At 44.0% G+C, this 25765-nt stretch overlaps 1 protein-coding gene across 1 annotated transcript in view; it reads left to right on the top strand.

Annotated features, from left to right (window-relative positions):
- LOC126994869 (sodium-dependent nutrient amino acid transporter 1-like) overlaps positions 1-25765 on the top strand; it is a gene marked incomplete at its 5' end in the record, with an annotated part of 36337 nt that overhangs the window by 124 nt on the left and 10448 nt on the right. The window contains 5 exons of the mRNA XM_050854130.1: positions 16218-16694; positions 18292-18502; positions 21003-21276; positions 21569-21862; positions 23267-23485. Coding sequence (XP_050710087.1) covers positions 16218-16694; positions 18292-18502; positions 21003-21276; positions 21569-21862; positions 23267-23485 — 1475 coding nt within the window. The remainder of the gene's footprint in view (positions 1-16217; positions 16695-18291; positions 18503-21002; positions 21277-21568; positions 21863-23266; positions 23486-25765) is intronic.

Below are 25765 nucleotides of genomic sequence, written 5' to 3'. Positions count from 1 at the left end.
ACCATTAGACCATGGAGGGGTATAATAGGGAGATTAGTCGGGTTCTAATGAGTGCTTTTTAGGTTCATGGTACAGAAGAAGGGTCCAATTACCAGAGGAGTTAAAACTACCCCTGCAAATGCCCAAAACTCCCACAAAGAGCTAGTCAAATATATGTTCTCAGCCCCAAGAAGATCTAATTATGCATAAGTACTTCAGTATTTGGGGTATGAGATCGTGATGTCTTAGATCCATATTCTTAAACATCTCGAGCTCCCATTACGACTATTTCCGAAGGCCACAGAGAAGATTAACCGGATTTTCATGGTTGGTGATTTCCCCGTTCATGGTGCAGAAGTCGGGTAAAACTATCACCAGCATCACAAAATAGTCCATGAAAATCCCCGCACCTTCCACGACAGACTTTTCAAACAAGCGTATATACGGACGGGCTAAGAATCTTCTATACTAACAGCAGGAGCCTCAGAAACAAGATAGACTTACTAAGGGGTGAAGCTTGTTCAGAAAATTTTGACATAGTAGGGATCACTGAGACATGGATAGACACTGCTAATAGAAATTTTAGATCAGAATTTGAAATAACGGGTTATCAGATGTTTCACAAAGACAGAAGGGGCAGAAAGGGAGGTGGAGTTGCGCTATATGTTAAAGACTCACTTAAATGTTTAGTTAACAACTCAGTCAAAACTAACATGGATTCAGAATCAGTTTGGGTGGACGTTTACAAAGGGAAAGAAAAACTAACTCTAGGAGTTATATACAGGCCACCCAACCTTAACAGGCAGGACACAAGTATATTACTACAGGAGATTGGCAGGGCGAGTATGAGTAGAAATGTGTGTAATGGGGGACTTTAATTATAGGAATATAGACTGGGAAGATCTAGTGGGTGACCTGGAAGCCGAGGACTTTCTTGAAGTTATACAAGATAATTTCCTTAAGCAGGTAGTTACTGAGCCTACCAGAGGAGATAACATATTAGACTTAGTCCTAACCAATAATGGGAACTTGCTACGTGAGTTGGAGGTGGGCGGTGAGTTCAGAAATAGTGATCACAGAACGGTTCGTTTTAGCTTAGACTGGGCGGTAACCCGCGAACCAAACCCAGTGTTAGTGCCAGATTTTAGAAGAGCAAACTACGAGGGGCTTCGAAGACATCTTGAAGGGGTAAACTGGGATAATTTAGGGATTCATGAGGGCCAGAACTGCGGATTGGAGAGCCAGGAGAACCAGGTAGAAATGTCTTACAATAATTTAGTTAGAGTAATAGTAGAGGGGCAAGTACAGCATATACCACAGCGAACACTTAGAAAAGAAAACAATGATCCTAAGTGGATGATTCGTGGACTAAAACACGAGATTGGGCTAAAGAAGGGAATTTATCAGTAAATAAAGAATGGGGAAACACATCTCAGGGGCCGGTACGTCGAACTATCTAGATTGGTTAAGAAAAACACCAGGATAGCAAAAAAGAACTATGAGATCAAAGTAGCAAATGAGGCGAAAAGTAATCCTAAGGGCTTCTTTCAGATGTATAGAACAAAAACACGGGAGAAAATTGGACCGCTGAAAACAAACACAGGGGAGCTAGTAGAAAATTACGAAAATATGAGCACATTGTTGAACGACTACTTCCTTTCAGTATTCACATAGGAGGATCGAACGACTATACCGGAAAGAGTTCAGGTGTACGAGGGCGGGGATGGCGATAAATTGAGGGATATAATCATTACCAGGCAAGTAGTTCAGGATGAGATAGATAAGCTTAAGAAGAACAAGTCGCCAGGTCCTGACGGGATATTTCCGAGGGTATTAAAGGAGTTAGGTGATGTAATCAGTGACCCACTAACCGACATCTTTAAGATGTCGGTAAATACTGTCTATGTGCCGAGCCTATGGAAAGTAGCTAATGTGACGCCGATTTTTAAAAAGGGGGACAGGTCAGTTGCTTCAAACTATCGCCCAATTAGCTTAACATCGGTTATAGGGAAGATGCTGGAGTCCATAATAGCCAGGAACATTCGGGAGCATTTAGAGAAACACAGCTTAATTCACGACTCGCAGCATGGGTTCACAAAAGGTAGGTCATGCCTCACCAATCTCTTGTCCTTCTACAATAAAGTATTTGAGGCGGTTGACAGAGATGAAAATTATGATGTAATCTATCTTGATTTTAGTAAAGCGTTTGACAAAGTTCCTCACCAACGACTGTTGCTTAAATTACAGGCTCACGGAGTAGAGGGTAAAGTTTTGAACTGGGTCAAGGCGTGGCCTAGCAATAGGAAGCAAAGAGTGCAAATCAATGGTAAAAGATCTGACTGGGGATGTGTTACGAGTGGGGTCCCACAAGGTTCGGTATAGGTCCACTTTTGTTTATTATTTATATCAATGACTTAGATACAGGAATTAGTAGTGATGTTAGTAAATTTACAGATGATACCAAGATCGGTAGAGTAATTGAGTCGGATCAGGACGCTAGTATTCTCCAAGGTGAAGTCAACAGATTATATGACTGGGCGGATAAATGGCAGATGGAGTTCAATGTAGGGAAGTGCAGTATTCTGAGTGTAGGTAGGAACAACCCCTCACATAACTATTGCTTAAATGACACTCTCATAAGTAGGTCTGGGTGCGAGAGGGATTTAGGGGTCTTAGTGAGCTCTGATCTCCGTCCAAGGGCACAATGCATTCAAGCTAGAAATCGAGCCCCGAAGTCTTCCTCAAACTATATTTAGCATTAGTTAGACCTCATCTTGACTATGCGGTTCAGTTCTGGTCACCTTACTATAGAATGGATATCAAAATGTTAGAATCGGTGCAGAGGAGAATGACTAAGATGATTCAGGGGTTCAGAAACTTGCCATACGAGGGAAGACTCAAACAGTTAAACTTGCATTCTCTAGAAAGGCGAAGGGTGCGTGGAGACATGATCGAGGTTTATAAATGGATGAAGGGCTTTAATAAGGGAGACATTCATAAGGTTTTGTTGGTAAGAGAACCGGGTAGGACACGAAGTAACGGATTTAAACTGGATAAATTCAGATTCAACAGGGACATAGGCAAAAATTGGTTTACTAACAGGGTGGTGGATGAGTGGAATAGGCTTAGCAGTCATGTGGTGAGTGCCAATACAATTGTCACATTCAAAAATAGACTAGATAAATTCATGGACAGCGATATTAGGTGGAGTTAGATACACGGGAGCTTAGGGTCAAAGGAGCTGCCTCGTACAGGCCTACCGGCCTCTTGTAGACTCCTGCGTTCTTATGTTCTTATGTTCTTACTGAAATGCCGAGGCGTTTAATAATTCACAGCTGTTAGTGGCGCAAGCGAGGTTTATTCCAAGGGCAACAGGTACCCTAAAAATCAGCGTGGGAGGGTTGTACGTTAGGTAGAGGCTGGGAATGGAAGTTTTATTAAGGTTGAGTATGGGCAGTCGTAAGGATGCCAGATTGAGTTAGGAAAAAGTTTATGGTAAGTAGCTGACGAAAATCTGAGACTCTTCCTTGGCCCGCTCTCCTTCCCTTCCCTCCTTCTTGGGTTAGGTTAGGGAGTTTGATCAGGTTAACCCGTAAAGGCCGACGATACCCTCCGCGTCTACCCCCCCCCCCCCCCACAGGCGCATTAATCGTCTTAAAATCAGCTTTTGCAGAATGACCTGGAAGCAATTTTAGCTGTTAGTATACATATAAATACATCAGCATGTGAAATATTTTTGCTTAGCTCCCCCTGGTTGCTTCAGAATAATCGCCGGTAATTAGAGATTGTGTTGACGCGTGCAACGCTCGATCCGAGCTGGGCTGGACTGCTGAGGTGTCACACTCGGTCCGTTGTGCGCCAAGGGCCTTTTCCCGGTCTATTATGGGCCTGTTTGTTTGTTTTTGTACCCTCTGTGACAGTGGGGCAGTCACAGTGTGATTTTTTTCAGGCGTAGGAGGACTGGCCGCCTGCATTGGACCCGCATAACTGTCCCACGTGCATCATCTCCCGACATCATTGCAGCCTTTTTGGTCCCCCTTGGACGTTTAGGGGCACGTGCAGAAGCAGCAGCCGTTGCTACAGCTGACGTAGCACTCGTTGTTGGCGTGGCAAAGGTGGTGGTCGCTTAACCGGGTCGGTCTATGGGACAGAGGTAGGGTGCGTGGGGGAGGTGGTGATGGTCCGGGCGACAGTGTAGACATAAGCCTACTCCTCAAGCTAAATTAACAGCGTTACCAATGATAGCGCAGTTTTGATACGCGCGTAAAGTAGCTGTCCCATAAGGGACCTATCGGCCTGCGGTGACGCAGTCCCATATAGGACCTATCGGCCTTTACGGGTTAAAGTTGAGTATGGGCGGTCGGAAGGATGTCAGACTGGCCTAGGAAAAAGTTTATAGAAAATATCTGACGAACTACCGAGATATATGACACTTGCTTGGCTGGGAAGGAAGTTTGATCAGCTTAGGGTTGAGTATGGGTGGTCGGAAGGATGTCAGATGAGGGAAGTCAAAATATTATAGTAAGTAGCTGACGAATTACCGAGATATATGATTCTTGCCTGCCTGGAAAGGGAGTTTGATCAGGTTAGGGTTGAGTATGGGTGGTCGGAAGGATGGCAGACTGGACTAGGAAAAAGGTTATAATATGATAAGTAGCTGACGAACTACCGAGATATATGACTCTTGCTCGGCCCGCGCCCATTCCCTTCCCTCCACCCCCTCCCCGGTGCTCCTCTTGACGTATATTGCTGAAGTCTGGCTTGATTGATAGTTGGACAGCTTGTGGGTAATAATCTTGCCCCACTTGGCGAGGGTTCAAGGTTCTTGGGGCAATATTCTTATTCATCATTTCGGTGCCCATGCACACGCATATAAAGAGGCTTTCGTTGGACTTGTAGGCTTTTCAGTGGGTAGTTTCGTGAGCCTGGTGGTAGTTTGACAAGGCTTTTGTACCAGGAACGGGGAAAAGCGCCCTTGAGGACCCGATTCGTCTCCTTTTCGGCCTTGGGAAGTAGTTGACGAGAAAGCCGGAAGGGTCTGAGAATACCAACCCTAGACCCATATTCCTAAACGTCTCGGTGCGTCAGGATATGCCTGTTTATAAAGCCTCTCGCAGAGGTTACTTGGGTTTTCATAGACTGATTTGTTATCAACTGTTTTGTGACTGTTGTGTGAACATCGGTGAGTCACGCCAGGAAGTCTTACGGCGGATTGGCCTGGCCCACGGTGTTATGGGCTCGCTCAACACGAGTATATGGCGTTGACGATACCTGTGCAGAATGACACAGATCCGGAACTAAAAGTCCCTTGTGCTCCCTGTCTTACTCTATGGCTGTGAGAAATGGTCGCTAAATGGGGACTTGGAGGGGCGGATTGATTATAAATATCACGCAGAATCATGGGATATCGCTGGAATGAATTTGTGTCAAACCGGCGACTACTCCGTGAGACTGATTCGACATATATTACCTGCGTAGTCAGTCAACGCCAGCTCCGGTTATACGGGCACGTGGCACGTTACCCAGAAGCTGATCCTGCTCATCGGGTTGTCTCTGTAAGAGACTACTGAGTGAAGGAGGCCGAGGGGACGCCCACGGAGTTCGTGTCTTGAGCAAGTCGATGGATCCTGCCAGGAGGCACTCAGGATGGGAAGGGGGCCTGCATAGATACTCGCCCGGAGGGACCTACGACCCGTCGTAGGGTGGGCGAGGCGACGCGCCCCCCGGCGTATGGCCCCATTGATAGATTGATTGATTTTGTTATCCTAGTGGTAGTTTTATACGACTTTTGTGCCACGAACGGAAAATTCACCCATGAACCTGGTTAATCTTCTCTGTGGACTTGGGAAAGAGTCGTAGTGGGGCCCCAAAACGTTTAAGAATGTGGACCTTAGCGTCTTGTGGTGGGACTTGTTAACCTTACTAATGGAAGCTGCAGATAAAAGTGAGATAAACTTATGGCTGGGAAGGACATTGTTTGGGAAAAAATGACTCGGGAATAAAAATGGCCCAGAAAAAAGATGTCGCGGGAATAAATGTCGCAGGAATAAATGGCAGAAAAAAATGTTGCAACAATAAATGGCAGAGGAAAAATGTTGCAGGAATAAATGGCAGAGGGAAGAATTTTGCAGGAATATATGTCAAAGGGAAGAATGTTGCAGGAATAAAATGTCAGAGAAAAATATTGCAGGAATAAATGTCAGAGAAAAAATGTTGCAGGAATATGTCAGAAAAAAATATTGCAGGAATAAATGTCAGGGAAAAAATGTTGCAGGGATAAATGTCAGAGAAAAAATGTTGCAGGGATAAATGGCAGAGAAAAATGTTGCAAGAATGAATGTCAGGGAAATAATGTTGCAGGGATAAATGGCAGAGAAAAATGTTGCAAGAATGAATGTCAGGGAAATAATGTTGCAGGGATAAATGGCAGAGAAAAATGTTGCAAGAATGAATGTCAGGGAAATAATGTTGCAGGGATAAATGGCAGAGAAAAATGTTGCAAGAATGAATGTCAGGGAAATAATGTTGCAGGGATAAATGGCAGAGAAAAATGTTGCAAGAATAAATGTCAGAGGGAAGAATGTTGCAGGTATAAATGTCAGAGTAAAATATTGCAGGAATAAATGTCAGAGAAAAATGTTGCAAGAATAAATGTCAGAGAAAAAAAATGTTGCAGGAATAAATGTCAGCGAAAAATATTGCAGGAATAATTATCAGAGAACAAATGTTGCAGGAATAAGTGTCAGAGAAAATTTTTTGCAGGAATAAATGTCAGAGAAAAATGTTGCAGGAATAAATGTCAGAGAAAAAAAAGGTTGCAGAATTAAATGGCAGAGAAAATTGTTGCAAACCTAAATGTCAGAGGGAAGAAGTTAGCTGAAATAAAATTTTAGAGGGAAGAATGTTGCAGGAATAAAATGTCAAAGAAAAATATTGCAGGAATAAATGTCAGAGAAAAAATGTTGCACGAATAAATGTCAGAAAAAAATATTGCAAGAATAAATGTCAGAGAAAAAATGTTGCAGGAATAAATGTCAAAGAAAAGATGGTGTAGGAATAAATGTCAGAGAAAAATGCAGTAATAAATGTTAGAGAAACAATGCTGCAGGAATAAATGGCAGATAAAAATATTGCAAGAATAAATGTCAGATGGAAGAATATTGCAGGAATAAAATGTCAGGAAAATGTTGCAGGAATAAATGTCAGAGAAAAAATGTTGCAGGAATAAATGGCATATAAAAAAAATGTTGCAGGAATAAATGGCAGATAAGAACTTTTGCAGGAATAAATGGCAGAGGGAACAATGTTGCAGGAATAAAATGTCAGAGAGAAGAATGTTACAGAAATAAAATGTCAGAGAAAAAATGCTGCAGGAATAAATTGCAGAGGGTACAATGTTGCAGGAATAAATGTCAGAGGGAAGAATGTTGCAGGAATAAAATGTCAGAGAAAAAAGGCTGCAGGAATAATGTCAGAGAAAAAATGTTGCAGGAATGTCAGGGGGAAAAATATTGCAGGAATAAATAGTAGATATAAATGTTGCAGGAATAAATAGCAGATAAAAAATGTTGCAGGAATAAATTTCAGAGGGAAGAATTATGCAGAAATAAAATGTCAGTGAAAAATGTTGCAAGAATAAATGTCAGAGAAAAAAATACTGCAAGAATAAATGACAGGAAAAAATGTTGCAGGAATAAACGGCAGGGAAAGAATGTTGCAGGAGTAAATGGCAGAGAAAAAAAATGTTGCAGGACTAAATGTCAGAAAATATGTTGCAGGAATAAATGGCAGAAAAAATGTTGCAGGAATAAATGGCAGGGAAAAATATTGCTGGAATAAATGGCAGATAAGAAAATGTTGCAGGAATAATTGTTAGAAAAAATCTTGCAGGAATAAATGTCAGTGAAAAATGTTGCAGGAATAAATGTCTGAGAAAAAATGCTTCAGGATTAAATGGCCTGGAAAAAATGTTGCAGGAATAAATGGCAGAGAAGAAATGTTGCAGGTGTAGTGACCCATAACATACACACCATTTTCTACTTATCGTTCTCTCTCGTTTCAGCACATACTTCTAAATTCTTCTTTTCTACACTCATATATCACGCCATACCTTCTCCTGTAATTAAGTCACTACACTGTAAATACCAATACATACACTTCCTAATCAACATGACATTCGACCTTGTATATATAAAAGTATCTAACTACCGCTCTTGTAAATACTTACGCATATTATCATGATTGTACATACTCTCACCTACAGTGTTCGACAATGTATATAGCCACCGAATAATGCGGGCCATCAGAGACACGCCAGACTTCGTCGACAGACCGACTCGGTCGGTTAAATTATGATCGTCGATAGAGTCGGTTTGTCCGCATCCTGCTACGGGCCGCCAAACGGCTTAGCCCGTGCTCCCACGTGCAAGGAGGGAGCATTATTGCCCGTTTCTCCTAGTGATCCTAGGGGATAAGTCTTTGAGGAAGAGGAGGTGGAGCGGGCCGCCGGGATGAGAGACACGCCAGTCCTCATCGACAGACCGACTCAGTCGGCTAGATGTCGATCGCCGATAGAGTTGGTCTGTCGGCATCCTGCTACGGGCCGCCATTAGGCCAAGCCCGTGCTCCCCCGCACAGGGAGGGAGCATTTTTGCCCTCTTAACTTCTTGTCTTCGGACAAGGACCCGTTTCCCTTAATGATACTAGGGGATAAATCTTTGGAGGAGCTCTCCCCACAGAGACACGCCAGTCCTCGTCGACGGACCGACTCGGTCGGCTAGATTTCGATTGCCGATAGAGTCGGTCTGTCGGCACCCTGCTACGGGCTGTTATTAGGCTAAGCCCGTGCTCCCCCGCGCAGGGAGGGAGCACTTTTACCCTCTTACCAGGCCGTCTTCGGACAAGGGCCCGTTCCCCTAGTCATACAGCTCGTCGACATAACGACTTAGTCGGCTAGATTTCAATCGTCGATAGAGTCGGTCTGTCGGCACCCTGCTACGGGCCGCCTTTTGGCAAAGGCCCGTGCCCCCTCGTACATGAGGGGGGAGGGCTTTTCCCTCTGAACGGGCCGTCTTCGAACAAGGGCCCGTTCCCCTAGTGATACAAGGGGTAAATCTTTAACAACCACAACAACAACTCTCCACAACGGAGTCGCCAAATGGTTTTAAGGTTTTTCCATTAACCTACAGAGGCGATCTTAACGGAGTTAATGCGGCGAAGCTCTCAGCTTTGTTTGGCAGCCTCGGAAACGCACAAGCATCCATGCTTGGTTTCCACCTTGTAGCGGCACAAACTACCGCTACACAGAAATAAATATCAGAGAAAAAATGTTCCAGGAATAAATGGCAGAGGAACAATGTAGCAGGAATAAATGTCAGGGAAAAATATTGCAGGAATAAATGTCGAAGAAAAAATGTTGCTGGAATATATGGCAGAGAAAAAAATGTTGCATGAATAAATGACGGATAAAAAATGTTGCAGGAATGTCAGATGAATATTAAAAATCAAAATCAATGACAGTAAAGAGAAGACTGTGTGTGTGTGTGTGTGTGTGTGTGTGTGTGTGTGTGTGTGTGTGTGTGTGTGTGTGTGTGTGTAAAATCAGTACGTTATGAGTTAGCAGCTGTGTGTTGACTTTTACTTTCAACTCATCACGAGGAGGCGTGGCTGACCTCAGGCAGGCACCGGGCATGCGCGGGCACTCGTCTGGCTGTCAACAACTAAGTCCATATATACCAAGTCAAGTCACTCTGCTCCAAAACTGCGACCGGTACGCACAGATGGTGGTTTAGGGGCGGGGCAGCGGGTTGACGTCACATGAAGCTAAAAAAAAAAACCACCCGCCAGTTCAGGGGTGACTCAAGTTGCGGCCGTGTCTGTACTTGGGATTTGCATGCTTACCTTCTTTCACAGCGCGTTTAGGCAAGCCATTGGCGAAAAAAATATGCCTTTTTATTGTACTCTTGCGTGACTGTAATTCCAATGCCTACAAACGGCGATGTGGGGTGTCAGGGAGGGCATGTTGAAGTGATTGATTTAAATTAGTCCGCCTTTCTTCGTTTTCTCTAAATTCCCGTTTCTACATTCTCTAGTTTGGCTCCAAGCAGTGTCACGCATAAACCAAGCCTCTGCCGTGTCTCCTCCCACAAAGCGGCGTATGATTTAGGTCAATAGGGGTTTCGTGGCGCGGCTCGCGGCCTCGTCCCCCAGCTCTCATGCTGTTGTTTGGCGGATGTTAATGTTTGTACAACTGTGCTATTAAGGGGAACGTTTGTTGCTGTTGTTCACACCATGACGCTTGTCTGTTGGGGGCACAGACATGCACGCCAGCACGACAACAATTGGCGTCTCCGGAGGAAGCATTTCGCCACCCTTCCTCTCGTCCACACGTCAGAACAACCGCCACGTGCAGCTTTCCATCCTGTCCACCGCGGGACACAAGAAGTCGTGCTGTAGTGGGCGGACAGTCCGCGTCCACTACAGCACGGCTTCTTGTGTCCCGCACACCCGCCACCGCCTCGGCGCGAAACTCTGCTCCCTGTTGCCCCCCTCAGCCGGAACTTGTACAAGTTGACCAGTGTGTCCAGCGACGCGGCCAGGACACTTCAACTCTCTCTGTTTACCTATCTATCTATCTATCTATCTATCTATCTATCCATACTCCCATCCATTTATCCATCTCTCTTTCAATCTATCTATCCATCTATCTATCTATCTATCTTTCTATCTATCCAGCCAGTCATCTCTCTCTCTCTCTCTCTCTCTCTCTCTCTCTCTCTCTCTCTATATATATAAATATAAATATATATATATATATATATATATATATATATATATATATATATATATATATATATATATATATATATATATATATATATATATATATATATATATATATATATATATATATATATAAATTTCTCGTGCCCACGACCTTGACTCTTCTGAATTTTCCACCATCTGGCTAAGTCTTCATTGTCATTCAATTACTAAATACATCTGTGCTGTTTATCTCTCACCGACCGTCTTGGAGACTGGCCCAACATACAAGACCTCTTCCTTACTTCTAACCCTTGTGCTTACTTTGTCAAACTGTTCTCTCCGTTGGGCTTCTCCGATCACAACCTTACATATGTATCCTGTCCTACCGCTTCTTTACATCCTCTGGACCCACCGAAGAGGCGATGCTCCTGGCATTTTTGCTTCAGCTCGGTGGGACGACCCGAGGATGTACTTTTCCGATTTCCCGTGGAATGATTATTGCTTCCAGGAGAGAGACCCCTCTGTGTGTGCCCAGCACATCACAGAGGTGTTCGTCTCTGGAATGGAAGCATACATTCCACGTTCCTTCTCTACCCCTCATGCTAAAAAGCCTTGGTTTAATCATGCTTGTTCTCGTGCTATTAAAGATAGAAAGACAGCTCACAAAAGATACCAGAGCTTTGCACTCCTGCTAACCATGATCTTTATCTTTCTGCCCGGAATCGTGCCAAATCTATTCTCCGACTTACCAAAAACTCATTCATTAATAGAAAATGCCAAAACCTTTCTTTCTCTAATTTTTCCCGTGACTTCTGGCATCTAGCCAAAAATATCTCCTCCAATTTCACTTCTTCTTTCCCTCCTCTCCTTAACCCTGACGGCAGCACCGCCGTCTCATCTGTATCTAAGGCTGAACTCTTCGCTCAAACTTTCTGTAAGAACTCCACCCTGGACGATTCTGGGCATATTCCTCCTACTCATCCCCTCTCTGACTTCTTTATGCCTATTATTAAGATTCTTCCTAATGATGTTTTCTATGTTCTCTCTGTCCGCAACTCTCAGATGGCTTATGGACCTGATGGAGCGCCTCCTATTGTCCTTAAACACTTTGCTTCCGTACTGACACCTTGCGTTGGTCAAACTCTTTCGTCTCTGGCTTTCAACATCTATTTTTCCTTCGTGCTGGAAATACGCCTTCGTACAGCCTGTCCCTTAGAAGGGTGACCGTTCCAATCCCTCAAACTACCGCCCTATAACTTTACTTTCCTGCCTATCTAAAGCTTTTGAATCAATCCTTAACCGCAAGATTCAAAAGCACCTTTCCACTTTTAACCTTCTATCTGATCGCCAGTATGGGTTCCGTAAGGGCGTTCTACTGGCGATCTTCTTGCTCTCTTAACTGACTCTTGGTCTCATCCTCTCTTAGCCGTTTCGGTGAAACTTTCTCAGTTGTGCTAGACATATCGAAAACCTTCGATAGAGTCTGGCATAAGTCTTTGCTTTCTAAACTGCTCTCTTTCTGATTCTAGCCCACTCTCTGTTCCTTTATCTCTAGTTTCCTTTCCGGCTGTGGTGGTAGGTAGGTGGTGGTAGATGGTCACTGTTCTTCCCCTAAACCTATCAACAGTGGTGTTCCACAGGGCTCTGTCCTATCACCCATTCTCTTCCTGTTATTCATCAATGACCTTTTTTCCATAACAAACTGTCCTGTCCACTCACACGCCGACGACTCCACTCTGCATTATTCAACTTCTTTCAATAGAAGGCCATCCCAACAGGTAGTACATGACTCCAGACTGGAGGCTCCAGAACGCTTAACCTCAGACCTTGCTATCATTTCTGACTGGGGTAGAAGGAACCTTGTGTCCCCTATTCTTCGAGAACACTCAGCTGTCACCTTCTTCAACACTAAATATCCTCGGTCTATCCTTAACTCAAAATTTTAACTGGAAACTTCACATCTCTTCTCTCACTAAATCAGCTTCCTCGAGGTTGGGCGTTCTGTATCGTCCCTGCCAGTTCTTCTCCCCCGCACAGTTGCTATCCATATACAGGGGCCTTGTCCGCCTCTCGTATGGTGTATGCATCTCATGTGTGGGGGGGCTCCACTCACACAGCTCTTCAGGACTGAGTGGAGTCTAAAGCTCTTCGTTTCATCAGCTCTCCTCCTCTTACTGATAGGCTTCTACCTCTTAAATTCCGTCGCGATGATGCCTCACTTTCTATCTTCTATCGATATTTCCACGCTGACTGCTCTTCTGAACTTGCTAACTGCATGTCTCCCCCCTCCTCCGGCCTCGCCTAACACGACTTTCTGATCAAGCACATCCCTATACTCTCCAAACACCTTATGGAAGAGTTAACCAATATCTTCACTCTTTCAACCCTCACGCTGGTATATATATATATATATATATATATATATATATATATATATATATATATATATATATATATATATATATATATATATATATATATATATATATATATATATATATATATATATATATATATATATATATATATATATATATATATATATATATATATATATATATATATATATATATATATATATATATATATATATATATATATATATATATATATATAGAAAAAAATAATGAAAAAAGCCCCTACTTACTGCTCCTGAATAGAGTACAGACGAGTACAAAAGAGAAATCAATTTCGAGAGGTCTGCCCCCCTCTTTGAAAGTTTTAAGTCGTAGGCAGGAAGAAATACAGATGAGGAAGATCGTTATAGAGTATATATATATATAGATATATATATATATATATATATATATATATATATATATATATATATATATATATATATATATATATATATATATGGGTGAGGCGTCGCCTCGCCCACCCTATGACGCCAAACCCGGGGGTGCGTCTAGGCAGGTCTCCATGCAGGTCCTTTCCCATCCTGAGTACCTCCCGGCAAGATGCATTGACTTGCTCGATCCATGAAGCCTGTGGGCGTCCACTTGGCCTCCTCCACTCTGGGTTGTCTTTTAAATAAACAACCTGATGAGCAGGGTCGTTTTTTGGGCAGCGTGCCACGTGCCCGTATAGCTGGAGTTGGCGTGTATGGGTCTGTGCAGGTAATGGGCCTCGAATCAGTCTTCTGGGCAGCGTGCCACGTGCCCGTATAGCTGGAGTTGGCGTGTATGGGTCTGTGCAGGTAATGGGCCTCGAATCAGTCTTCTGGGCAGCGTGCCACGTGCCCGTATAGCCGGAGTTGGCGTGTACGGGTCTGTGCAGGCAATGGGCCTCGAATCATTCTCGCCGGTTCGACACAAAGTCATTCCAGCGGTATCTATTATTATGAGTACGAGTATCTATTATTATGAGTACGAGGAAAGACTCAAACAGTTAAACTTGCATTCTCTAGAAAGGCGAAGGGTGCGTGGTGACACGATCGAGGTTTATAAATGGATGAAGGGCTTTAATAAGGGAGACATTCATAAGGTTTTGTTGGTAAGAGAACCGGGTAGGACACGAAGTAATGGGTTTAAACTGGATAAATTCAGATTCAACAGAGAAATGGGCAAAAACTGGTTTACAAACAGGGTGGTGGATAAGTGGAATAGGCTTAGTAGTCATGTGGTGAGTTCCAATACAATTGTCACATTCAAAAATAGATTAGATAAATTCATGGACAGCGATATTAGGTGGGGTTAGATACACGGGAGCTACACGGGAGCTTAGGTTCAGAGGAGCTGCCTCGTACAGGCCTGCCGGTCTCTTGCAGAGTCCTATGTTCTTATGTTCTTATTTCCAAAGTTATCAATACGCCTCTCCAAGTCCCAATTTAGTGTCCATATCTCGCAGCCAGCAGTGTTGCCTCTATCTTCTATCGATATTTACATTTTGACTGCTCTGCTCAACTCGCAACTTCATGTCGCCTGAATTTACTTGTCTACATATAAGTTTTGTACCAGTATTTCTCGTTCGCAAAGAGTCATCAATTATAAACAATATTGATTTGTCCATATTCGTAAAGCCATTGAGTATTTTAAAACATTCGATCAGTTTTCCTCGGAGGCGACGTTTCTCAAGAGAAAATATGTTAAGGGTTGAGAGCCTCTCGTCGTAGGGTTTGTAGCGCAAGGAAGGGATCATTTGTGTTGTCCGATGTTGAACACCTTCTAATTTAGCGATGTCCTTTGTATGGTGAGGAGACCAAAACAGAACCGCATGTTCTAAGTGAGGTCTGACTAAACTGTTGTAAAGCTGAGGTATTACTTGTTTTTTTTTAATAAAAAGTTTCTTTTAATGAGGCCTAGCATTCTGCTCGCTTTGTTTGCTGCATCGATGCATTGCTGTGAGAATTTGAGGTTTGACGCGATTTTGACCCCCAGGTCATTGACGGACTGAACGTTGTTGTGTTTAACGCCGCGCATTTCGTAATCGAACTTCTTATTTTTTATTCCAACTTAAAGAACCTGGCACTTATCTACATTAAAGGGCATCTCCCATCTATCACACCAAGCTGATATTTTATGCAAATCATCTTAGAGGCTTTGTCTGTCTTCGTCAGTGAGAACTGAGTTACCAATCTTTGTGTCGTCTGCACACTCACTGGGCCAAGAACCGAGCCCTGGGGGACGCCACTAGTGACAGGCGATCACCACTCTTTGTTGTCTGTTGCTCAACCAATTCGAGATCTATTATAAAGAAATTTATGGTATGGATCGTTATCAAACGCTTTTTGGAAATCAAGACAGACTAAGTTCAGTGATTTTGTTACGCCATAATCTGAGATGAGGTCGTTATAAAAGGTCAGTAGGTTTGAGAGAGAGAGAGAGAGTGAGAGAGAGAGAGAGAGAGAGAGAGAGAGAGAGAGAGAGAGAGAGAGAGAGAGAGAGAGAGAGAGAGAGAGAGAGAGAGAGAGAGAGAGAGAGAGAGACTCAAAAATGGTCCAGATGTTTTGAAATTCTCACACGACCCCCCCCAGAAAAAAAATGTCTAACAACTATCTGCTAGGTGTCGGTTGGTGGCCGCCAGCTGAACCTCACGTGGTGTGGTGGTTAACGTGCCCAGATATGAATCTGCGGGCAAAGGTTCACCCAGCTGTTATTCCTCCCTTTCGGGCTGGTAAATAAATTGGTACCTGGAAAACCTGGGAAAGATAGGTTGTGGTAACCCGGATTTTTTTCACCTTAGTTGCGCCATCCTGCTTGGCTCATGCTGTCCCCTGTAGCTCATTCTTGGTCCATTTTAGAGAGTTGATATAGAGTCCGTGTTGATAGGTGGCCTCCAGGACAGCTTCTAGGTCGTCTTGGGCCACTCGGCGATGACTGGATATTGCCAACTTGTAGCGGTGGACGGGACTCCAACCTGGATCTCCGGAACATCGCGCCTCTTGCCCTGTGTCCCGGTAATGGGTTATACGCCGCCACAGTCTCAAGGGCCAGTGTGACTGAGATGAGTACTGAAACCACGCGAAACTACAGGTCATGCCCTCATCTTCACCTTTCCTCCTCTCCTGGGCAAGTTGAACATCGCCTTCGAGGGGGACGAGGGTGTGGAGGCGCAGCGATACGAACTCAAAGAACACACCGAGTTGCCAGCACAGCCCTCGGAGCCGCCGCCACCACTGCCAGACCCTGCCGCGGACAAACCCAAGACACCGCAGGCCACAACCGAGGAGCAAGAAGCCGCAAAAGACACCAAAAACAATGAAGCCACGCGGGGGAAGTGGAAGAACAAGGCTGAGTGCCTGGTGTCGTGCATCTCTATGTCCATCGGCATTGGTAACATCTGGAGGTTCCCGTTCGTGGCTCTGGAGAACGGCGGCGGTGCATTCCTCATCCCTTACCTGATCGTGCTGCTGTTCATTGGCAGACCGATGCACTACCTGGAGCTCATCCTGGGACAGTTCTCCTCCTGTGGCCCCAGTCAGGTGTGGGAGATGCTGCCCGCGTTCAAAGGTAAGGACAAGTATGTTTGCATGTGGTCAAGGTCACTCGTACGCTGATGACTCTACTCTGCATTATTAAACTTCTTTCAACAGGAGACCCCTCAGCAGGAATTACCTGGTGCCCTTCAACCCCTCAAAAACTCAATTTCTCCATCTATCAACTCGACACAATCTTCCAAACATCTATTCCCTTCGACAACACTCAGCTGTCACCTTCTAATACACTAAATATCCATGGTCTATCCTTAACTCAAAATCTTAACTGGAAACTTCACATCTCTATAGCTAAATCACCTTCCTCGAGGTAGGGCGTACGGAATCGTCTGCTCCAGTTTTTCTCCCATTCACATATGCAATACATATAAAAGGGCCTTGTCCGCCCTCGTATGGAGTATGCATCTCACGTGTGGGGGGCTTCACACATACAGCCCTTTTGGACAGAGGTGAGTCTAAGACCCTTCGTCTCGTCAACTACCCTGTCTTATTTACAATCTCCCACCTACTAAATTCCGCTGCAATGTTGCCTCTATATACCTTCTACCGATATTTTCATGATGACTGCTTTTCTGAGTTTGCTAACTGCATACCTGTCCCCCTTCCGCGGCCCTGCTGTACACGGCTTTCTATTCTTACTCTCACTGTACTGTCCAAATCCCTTTTGCAAAAGTTAACTAGCATATCCATTCTTTTATCCCTTATACTGGTAAACTTTGGAACAGCCTCCCTTTGTCTGTATTTCCCCCTGCCTATAACTTGACCTCTTTCAAGAGAGGAGGGTCAAGACGCATCTTCTCCCGAAGCTGACCTCTCTTTTGGCCTCTTGTTCTAGTTGCTGTTGTTGGAGCAGCGCCTGGCGGGATTCTTTCTTGCTTTTTTGCTTCGTGCCCTTGAGCTGTCTCCCTTGCTGCAAAGAAAGAAATTCTAGGATTCTCAATTTCCTAATGCCAGAGCAGACCAGAATTTTCACTCTTTCATCTCTCATTGCTTAAAGGGTTCAGTGTGTGTTCATGTGTGTAAGTCATTTCTACACTTTCCAACCTCCTAATGCAAAAGTAGACCAGAATTTCCACTCTTTTATCTTTCATGTCCTAAGGACTGTGTGTGTTTGTGTGTTCAAGGTCATTTCTAGGCTTTCCAATTTCCGAATGCAAGAGTAGACCAGAATATTTTATCTTTCATCCCTCAGTCACTTCTTAATGGCAGAGTTTACATCATATTACAGTATTTTCGCCTTTTCATTCTTTACTTTCTAATGCAAGAGTTTACGGTATCTTTGCTCTTTCATTCTTCACTTCCTAATGCAAGAGTTTACAGTATTCTCACTTTTTCATTCTTTACTTCCTAATGCAAGAGTTTACAGTATATTCGCTCTTTCATTCTTCACTTCCTAATGCAAGAGTTTACAGTATATTCGCTCTTTCATTCTTCACTTCCTAATGCAAGAGTTTCATCACCATAAACAACATCTATCCAAATCCCTTATGCAAGAGTTAACCACCTACTACGTCATGTTCTTCACTAAACAGTTCTAACACTTTCTAATCTCTCTTCTATTTTCTTCTTTTTCATTAACCGGTTCCCACTGTACCTTTAATTACTCTCCCCAGGTGTTGGCTACGGACAGATGCTCGTCAACTGGTTCGTGTCCACCTACACCGTCTCGCTGATGGCCACCTGCATGTTCTTCTTCTTCGCCTCGTTCAACCAAGAGCTGCCGTGGGCGTCGTGCGGGCTTTGGGCGAGCGAGGCGTGTGTGGATGCCGCGACCAACGTTACCATGCTACAGGGAGGCACGTCGGCCGCGGAGGAGTACCTGATGTGAGTTACCCCAGCAGTCACGCGCCTCCCTGTCTCCGCGCCTCGCACGCAACTTTCCGGCGGGCCAGCGCCCGCCCCCCTCTCTGTCTCGTCTCCACACCCCTGCATCGCTCAGCCCCGAAATGTTGGACCATCCTAGCCACGATTTCATCACATTACCCATGCAATCACACACATACAACACAATTAAACACGCCAACACACGCACTGGTGTAACATTACCATCAATAATTATCGTCCCATCAGCCTTACGTGTGTCCTAATTAAACTATTCGAAAAAAATAATCAGGGATAAAATGATCACTTTCCTTGAAACAAATGATTTGATAACTGATAGTCAGCATGGATTTCGTAGTAATCGGTCTTGCCTTACCAACCCCTTACCGAAGCCCATATGACGTAATTTACTTAGATTTTCAGAAAGCGTTTGATAAAGCTCCTCACGTTAGGCTTATCTCAAAACTGCGTTCCCATGGTATTAACGAACATCTATGTGCGTGGATTCATGACTGGCTCACCAACAGAGAAAAATGTGTAGTTCTTAATGGTGAAGCATCGGATTGGCAACCCGTCACCAGTGGCGTGCCCCAAGGTTCGGTCCTGGGGCCAACACTATTCATAATTTACGTGAACGACTTAGAAACTGATATCCAATCAAAAGTAGCCAAATTCCCCGACGACACCAAATTAGGAGGTACGGTAATGAACAGTCAAAGTTGCGAGAACATTCAATCAGACTTAATAAGACTTGCCGACTGGAGCGAAAAATGGCAAATGAGTTTTAACGTAGATAAATGTAAAGTAATGCACATAGGTGAAAAAAATCCTAACTTTAAATATTAGATTCAAGGACATGAGCTCAGCGAAGTAAAACAAGAAAAGGATCTTGGTGTCATTATCAGTAACACTCTTAAAATGAGTGATCAATGTTCTGCAGCGAGTAAAAAAGCCAATATGATGTTAGGATTAATCTCAAGAAACTTTGATTATAAATCACCCGAACTTATGAAGATATTATATTTAGCATTTGTAAGACCACACCTAGAATACACCGTTCAGTTCTGGTCACCGAACTTTATCAAAGATCAAGTTTTGCTAGAAAAGATACAGGGACGAGCAACCAAACAAATTCCATCGCTCCGAAACTTGCCATATGACGAGCGTTTAAAGCGTTTAGATATGTTTTCCCTAAAAAAGCGAAGGATAAGAGGGGACTTAAGTGAAGTGTTCAAAATCCTTAATGGATTCGACAACATTAACCCAGATAGTCTATTTCAGAGAGACACCAACACAATAACTCGCAGCAACGGTATGAAGTTAAAGGGAAACCGATGTAACACATTGGTGCGCAGAAGTTTTTTCAATAATAGAGTCGTCGATCACTGTAATAGACTCCCACCGTCAGTAGTTAGCGCACAGAGTATCAATAGCTTCAAGTCTTCATTGGATAAGTACTTCAGGGATATAAGATTATACTGACCCTTCTTCGCATGTTTTCAGACAGATTGCAACAAGACCTCAACCTAAATCCATATTATTCTCCCCCACAACCTAGATTGCAAGTAGCGTAAGTTAACAATAGAGTAAAGCAACAGTTAATGTCCGCAAGACAGGTGGAGTGAGGTGTGGGTGCAGTAAGGTGACAGGTTACTGGTGCGTGCCTAGTACCGCCGGTAAAACGAGGATCAAGCCTCCACCTGTGCCCCTGAAACTACACCTCACCCATCGTGAGTATTAGAGAGGATTCTGGGGCTGCCCTGTGTAGGCCACTCGGCCTCTTCCATCCTCCCTGTGTTTCCCTGTTCTTATGTTCTTATGTAATGAAGTCGTTTTCCCCCACAGCTTAGGTTACCAGTAGCGTAAGTTAAGGGTAGTAATTTCCTCTTATTTCTCTCTTTACTGTAAAATTTCCATGTCCCTTTCTTCCTTAAAGGTACATGGTGTTCTCTTCTAACTATTTCCTGCCGGCACGTTGCCGGAGGGAGAGGTGGGTGGGGAGGAGCCTTCATCTATTCTGTCCTGTTCTACCACACGTAGATTACTAGTAGTAGCGGTAGTAAACAGACACCTTCGCCATAGACCGATAGGTCTTCTTGTGTCTGTTCTTCCTATGTATTCCTATGTATTACTTTACACAATTTTTAAACGTCTCGGCGCATCAGTTCCCCTGTTTGAAAAGCCTCTCGTTGAAGTTGCTGGGCATTTATTTACCTGTTTTGTGATGCTCGTGACAGTTTGGCACAGCTTCTGCACCTTGGACGGAAAAAGACATCCATGGAAACCCGATTAAGATTCTCGTCGCACGAAGCCAAACTCTTCTTCAATCGAGTCGTTAATGTTTGGAATTCTCTACCCTGTGATGTCGTTGATAGTACAACAGTTACGGCCTTCTAAATCTTTTCTGTGGCCTTAGGAAATGGTTGTAATGGGAGTCCGATACGTTTAAGAAAATGGACCCCTTTGTCACCCTCCTCCTCCCTCCTCCTCCGTCACCCCACAGGAAACAGGTTCTAAAAGTGGACTTCGAGGGGTTCCGCAGCGGCCTCGGTCTCCCGGACTTCCACCTAAGCATGTGTCTGGTGGCGTCCTGGGCGGTGGTGTTCATGGTCCAGATACATGGCATCAAGACCTCGGGGAAGGCCGCCTACTTCATTGCCATCGTGCCCAACGCACTGCTGCTGGCGCTGTTCATAAGGGGCGTGACTCTGCCGGGCTCAGCTGAAGGCATCATGTACTTCCTGACGCCGAGATGGGAGAAGTTACTGGATATACAGGTACATAGAGGAGAGAGAGAGAGAGAGAGAGAGAGAGAGAGAGAGAGAGAGAGAGAGAGAGAGAGAGAGAGAGAGAGAGAGAGAGAGAGAGAGAGAGAGATATGTGAGTCTAAGGTGCATATTCTTAAACGTCTGTCCGCCCCGTAGGTGTGCCATGAACCTACAGAAACACTCATTAGAACCCGATTGATTTCCTTTTCGGCCTTTGGAAACGTCTACAAATACCATCCTAATTCCGACCGAAGGCTGTTGAGGTACTCCCTTAACCCTGTCCGCGTATGTCCGCCCGTAGGTGTGGCTGGCGGCCGTAACCCAGGCGCTGTACAGCCTGACCATCGGCACCGGCGGTGTGATCACGATGGCCTCCTACAACGACTTCAGGAACAACATCTACGTGGACTCAGCCTTCATCTCCGTGGCGGACACCGTGACCTCCTTCCTCTCCGGCGTCACCACCTTCGCCATCCTGGGCCACCTGGCGGTCCTAATGGGCGTGGACCTTCCCGACGTGGTGCAAGGGGGTGGTACGTCCCTTGCCTTCGTCAGCTACCCCGATGCCCTGGCGAGGTTCCCGTGGCTGCCGCAGGTAAGAGGGTGTTCAAGTGTCCTTCCCAAATCATCAACTGTTCTTTCCATTCACAAATCTATCTGACTTTTGTTTCAAACCTTTAGTCGTTTTTGCAACTGCTTAATGGGACTGCTTTCCTTGTCCCACTCGTTCAGTACCTTCTTCGTGAACCAAATCTTGCCCACAGTCTTCCACCGCTTAAACTCCGCCGCAATGTTTCTTTTTTTTTCTATCTTCTATCGGTATATCCATGCTGGCTGCTCTTCTGAACTGCTTGGCTTCACCCCTCCCGCGGTCCAACGCAGACGACTTTCAACTCCCGCTTATTCCTATGCATCGTTTTTTCACCCTGTCCGGTGGTAAACTTTGGAATAGTCCTCCTTCGCCTGTATTTCTTCCTGCCTTCGACTTTAACTTTTCAAGACCCTTCCGAAATTAACTTCTCGTTTGGCCACTCTTTTGAACTCTTTTTGTAGGGGCAGTGGTTAGCTGTCTTATTTTTTTATTATTATTTTTTTGCCCTTGAGCTGCCTCCTTTACTATAAAACAGTGAGAAAACAAAAGAAGCAAAAGATTAATAAAAAAAAGAGACAAAAACTAGGCTCGGTATTGTCAGACGCTTTCTGCTCTCACGTCAACTATTTCCAAAGGCCAAACATGAAACCACTCGGGTTCTTGTGAGTGGTGTCTAAGGTTCGCGGTACAAAAGAAGGGTCAAACTGCCACTAGAGCCATAAAACTATCCTCGGATATCCCCACAACTCCTACGAAAGCCTTGTCAAATACGTGTGCTTGGGCAACGAAATGTTTAAGTATACTACCTCAGACATCGTAAGTGACCACCATCCAAGGCTAGCTGTACGGTACGGTACGGAATTTTTAACCGTACTCCGTACCTGAAAAAAATACCGTACCGTAATTTCGTACAGTACCCCCAGCTATTTTTCCGTACCGTATGGTACTCTAAAAATAACGTACAGTAATTCAGTACCACAGTATATATATATATATATATATATATATATATATATATATATATATATATATATATATATATATATATATATATATATATATATATATATATATACATAAAAAATAATTAAGGTACGTCAATGAATTTGAAAAGCTGCATTTATAAAGGGACTATACATGTATCATGCCTTCTAAACATAGCCTACCAGGCGCTAATGACCAAGAAAAAAAAAAAAGGATGATCACTTGTTTTAAGCCTGTGGTACGGTACGGTTCGGAATTTTGCTAAATTTTCTGTACCTGTATCATACCGTACTGTACATTACGAAACATATCCTACCGAAATTCCGTACAGTACTTTTTATGAACATTTCAACCGTACCATACCGTATTCCGTACCGTACCGTACCGTAGTGCCAGCCTTGCCACCATCCCACCTTTCCGCAGATGTTCTCCGCGCTGTTCTTCTTCATGATGTTCACGCTGGGGCTGGGCAGCATGGTGGCGACGACCAACGTGCTCATCACCGCCGTCAAGGACAACTTCCCGCAGCTTCCGACGTGGATGGTGAGCCTGTCCGTGTGTCTGCTGGGCATGTTCCCGGGACTCGTCTACGTCACGCCGCAGGGACAGCACGTGCTAACACTGGTCAACCACTACAGCGGCGTGAGTAGACTATAGACTGTAGTAGTAGTAATAGTAGCAGCAGCAGCAGCAGTAGTAGTAGTAGTAGTAGTAGCAGTATTAGTAGTATTAGTAGTAGTTGTAGTAGTAGTAGTAGAAGTAGCAGTAGTAGTAGTAGTAGTAGTAGTAGTAGTAGTAGTAGAAGTAGTAGTAGTAGTTGTAGTAGCAGTAGTAGTAGTAGTAGTAGCAGCACCTGGACCCGACCTGTACTTTGAGACGACGGTGGTTGATAGTTGTATCAACCACAAGCTCTATTAGCTTAAGAAAAATATGTTTAGTAAGGTTTGTAATACTAACTAAAGATGGTTGTCTGCCACAGTCATTGGAGGGATGGGGCCAATAAATTGCTTTGTGAAAGGATATGAGAAAAGATACCGCTCACAACGCAACTCTAATGGATGGAGGCCAGTATTATAAAAAAAAGTAGAAAACAGTAGTAGTAGTAGTAGTAGTAGTAGTAGTAGTAGTAGTAGTAGTAGTAGTAGTAGTAATGGTAGTAGTAGTAGTAGTAGTAGTAGTAGTAGTAGTAGTAGTAGTAGTAGTAGTAGTAGTAGTAGTAGTAGTAGTAGTAGTAGTAGTAGTAGTAGTAGTAGTAGTAGTAGTAGTAGTAGTAGTAATGATAGTAGTAGTAGTAGTAGTAGTAGTAGTAGTAGTAGTAGTAGTAGTAGTAGTAGTAGTAGTAGTAGTAGTAGTAGTAGTAGTAGTAGTAGTAGAAGTAGTAATAGTAGCAGTAGTAGTAGTAGTAGTAGTAGTAGAAGTATTAGAGAAGAATCAGCTTGGGGCCATTATTCTTATTAAACCTTTCGGCAACCAAGCACACACTCATTTGGCAAGGCTTTCGTAGGAGTTTTGGGCATTTCCAGGGGTAGTTTTATGAGCCAAGTGGTAGTTTGACAAAGTTTCTGCACCATGAACATAAAGAAAGTAGTATAATTATTATTATTATTATTATTATTATTATTATTATTATTATTATTATTAGTAGTAGTAGTAGTAGTAGTAGTAGTAGTAGTTGTATGTCATGAATTCCTCATTCCAAGAAGAGACGAGAATGGAATATTCCGTGGAATTTCTCTCCCGCGGAAGATTCCATTATTCTTACTTGTCAACGGGTCAGTGCACAAGAGTGGGGAGAACTTATTCAAATCATATTATAGCCTATTGCTGCCAATGCTGAAATATTCTTGGGATGCATGACCAACTTTACTTAGTTCATGGTGTTAGGTTATTAATAGATAATAACCCATAGCCGTTAGGGCGTTAGTTAAGTGTTACGCAGAACAAGAGATGTTAGTTGTGGAGAGTGCTGGCATCTTGACCGCGGGCCAGGGAAGCTGGAGTGACCGTGGGTCGGCGGCACACCTTCTCTTCAGCAAGTGACCCAGCTCCGCCAGGACGTCCTTCCCCTTACTCCCGCTCCACGTGTGTTCGTGGCGGTCTTTCCTGCCCTGCCGTATCCACAAGTCAGTTTGACTGTGTACTGCAGGCGAGGGAAGCCCTTGGGAGGTTACGAGAGAAGTGTTTGATGCGTGGAGCACCTTGGTAGGTTATTGCTGAAGGACTCCAGCGTTGGGCGGACGGACCACGTGGCATCCAGGCGGGCTTCTGGCGCGCCCATCCACACAGCTACGTACAGTTCTTGCCTAGGATAGTTTAATCCAGTTAGCTAGGTAGCTGTATGCCTGGAATTAATTAATATTTCTTATTTCCAGCGAGTTTTCCTTGTCGAGTTAAATAAACTTAGGAGCAGATTCATCTGGTCTTTGCTTATCCTATGAGGGTGTGATTGGTCAAAAATAAGTGACTAGAAGGGGGCTGTGAGTCTGATAACTAAATTTTCAGATAATTAATTAATATTTTTATTGCTGAGACTACATCGAGATCTTCAGAAGTCCAGACCTTTTTCAAGAACCCCACATTAATTGGCACCCAGACACAGTAACCTGACCTCACACTCCTTAGGAGAAGTATTGGCTGTTAGGCTCGTGAAGTATTTATCTAGCAAGATGTCTATATCACATTGGAAACAGGAAGCGGAAGAGATAGGGTTAAATGCTAAGGAAACCAACGAGTACATACTCACAGCGCAAGAGGAAGCGAGAGAAAAAGAAAGACAGCAACACCAGCTAGAATTACAGAAACTGGAAGCTGATAGAGAACGAGAAAAGGAGGCCCATGCAGTAAAATTGGCCGAGCTAGCGGCGAATAATGGGAATGGTACCAACTCTCAGAATAATAAAGTAGTTTCCCCAAAGCTAAAGC

This window comes from Eriocheir sinensis, unplaced genomic scaffold (assembly GCF_024679095.1).
Source record: "Eriocheir sinensis breed Jianghai 21 unplaced genomic scaffold, ASM2467909v1 Scaffold9, whole genome shotgun sequence".
NCBI lineage: Eukaryota > Metazoa > Arthropoda > Malacostraca > Decapoda > Varunidae > Eriocheir > Eriocheir sinensis.
This window is presented reverse-complemented; position numbering and strand designations above follow the sequence as displayed.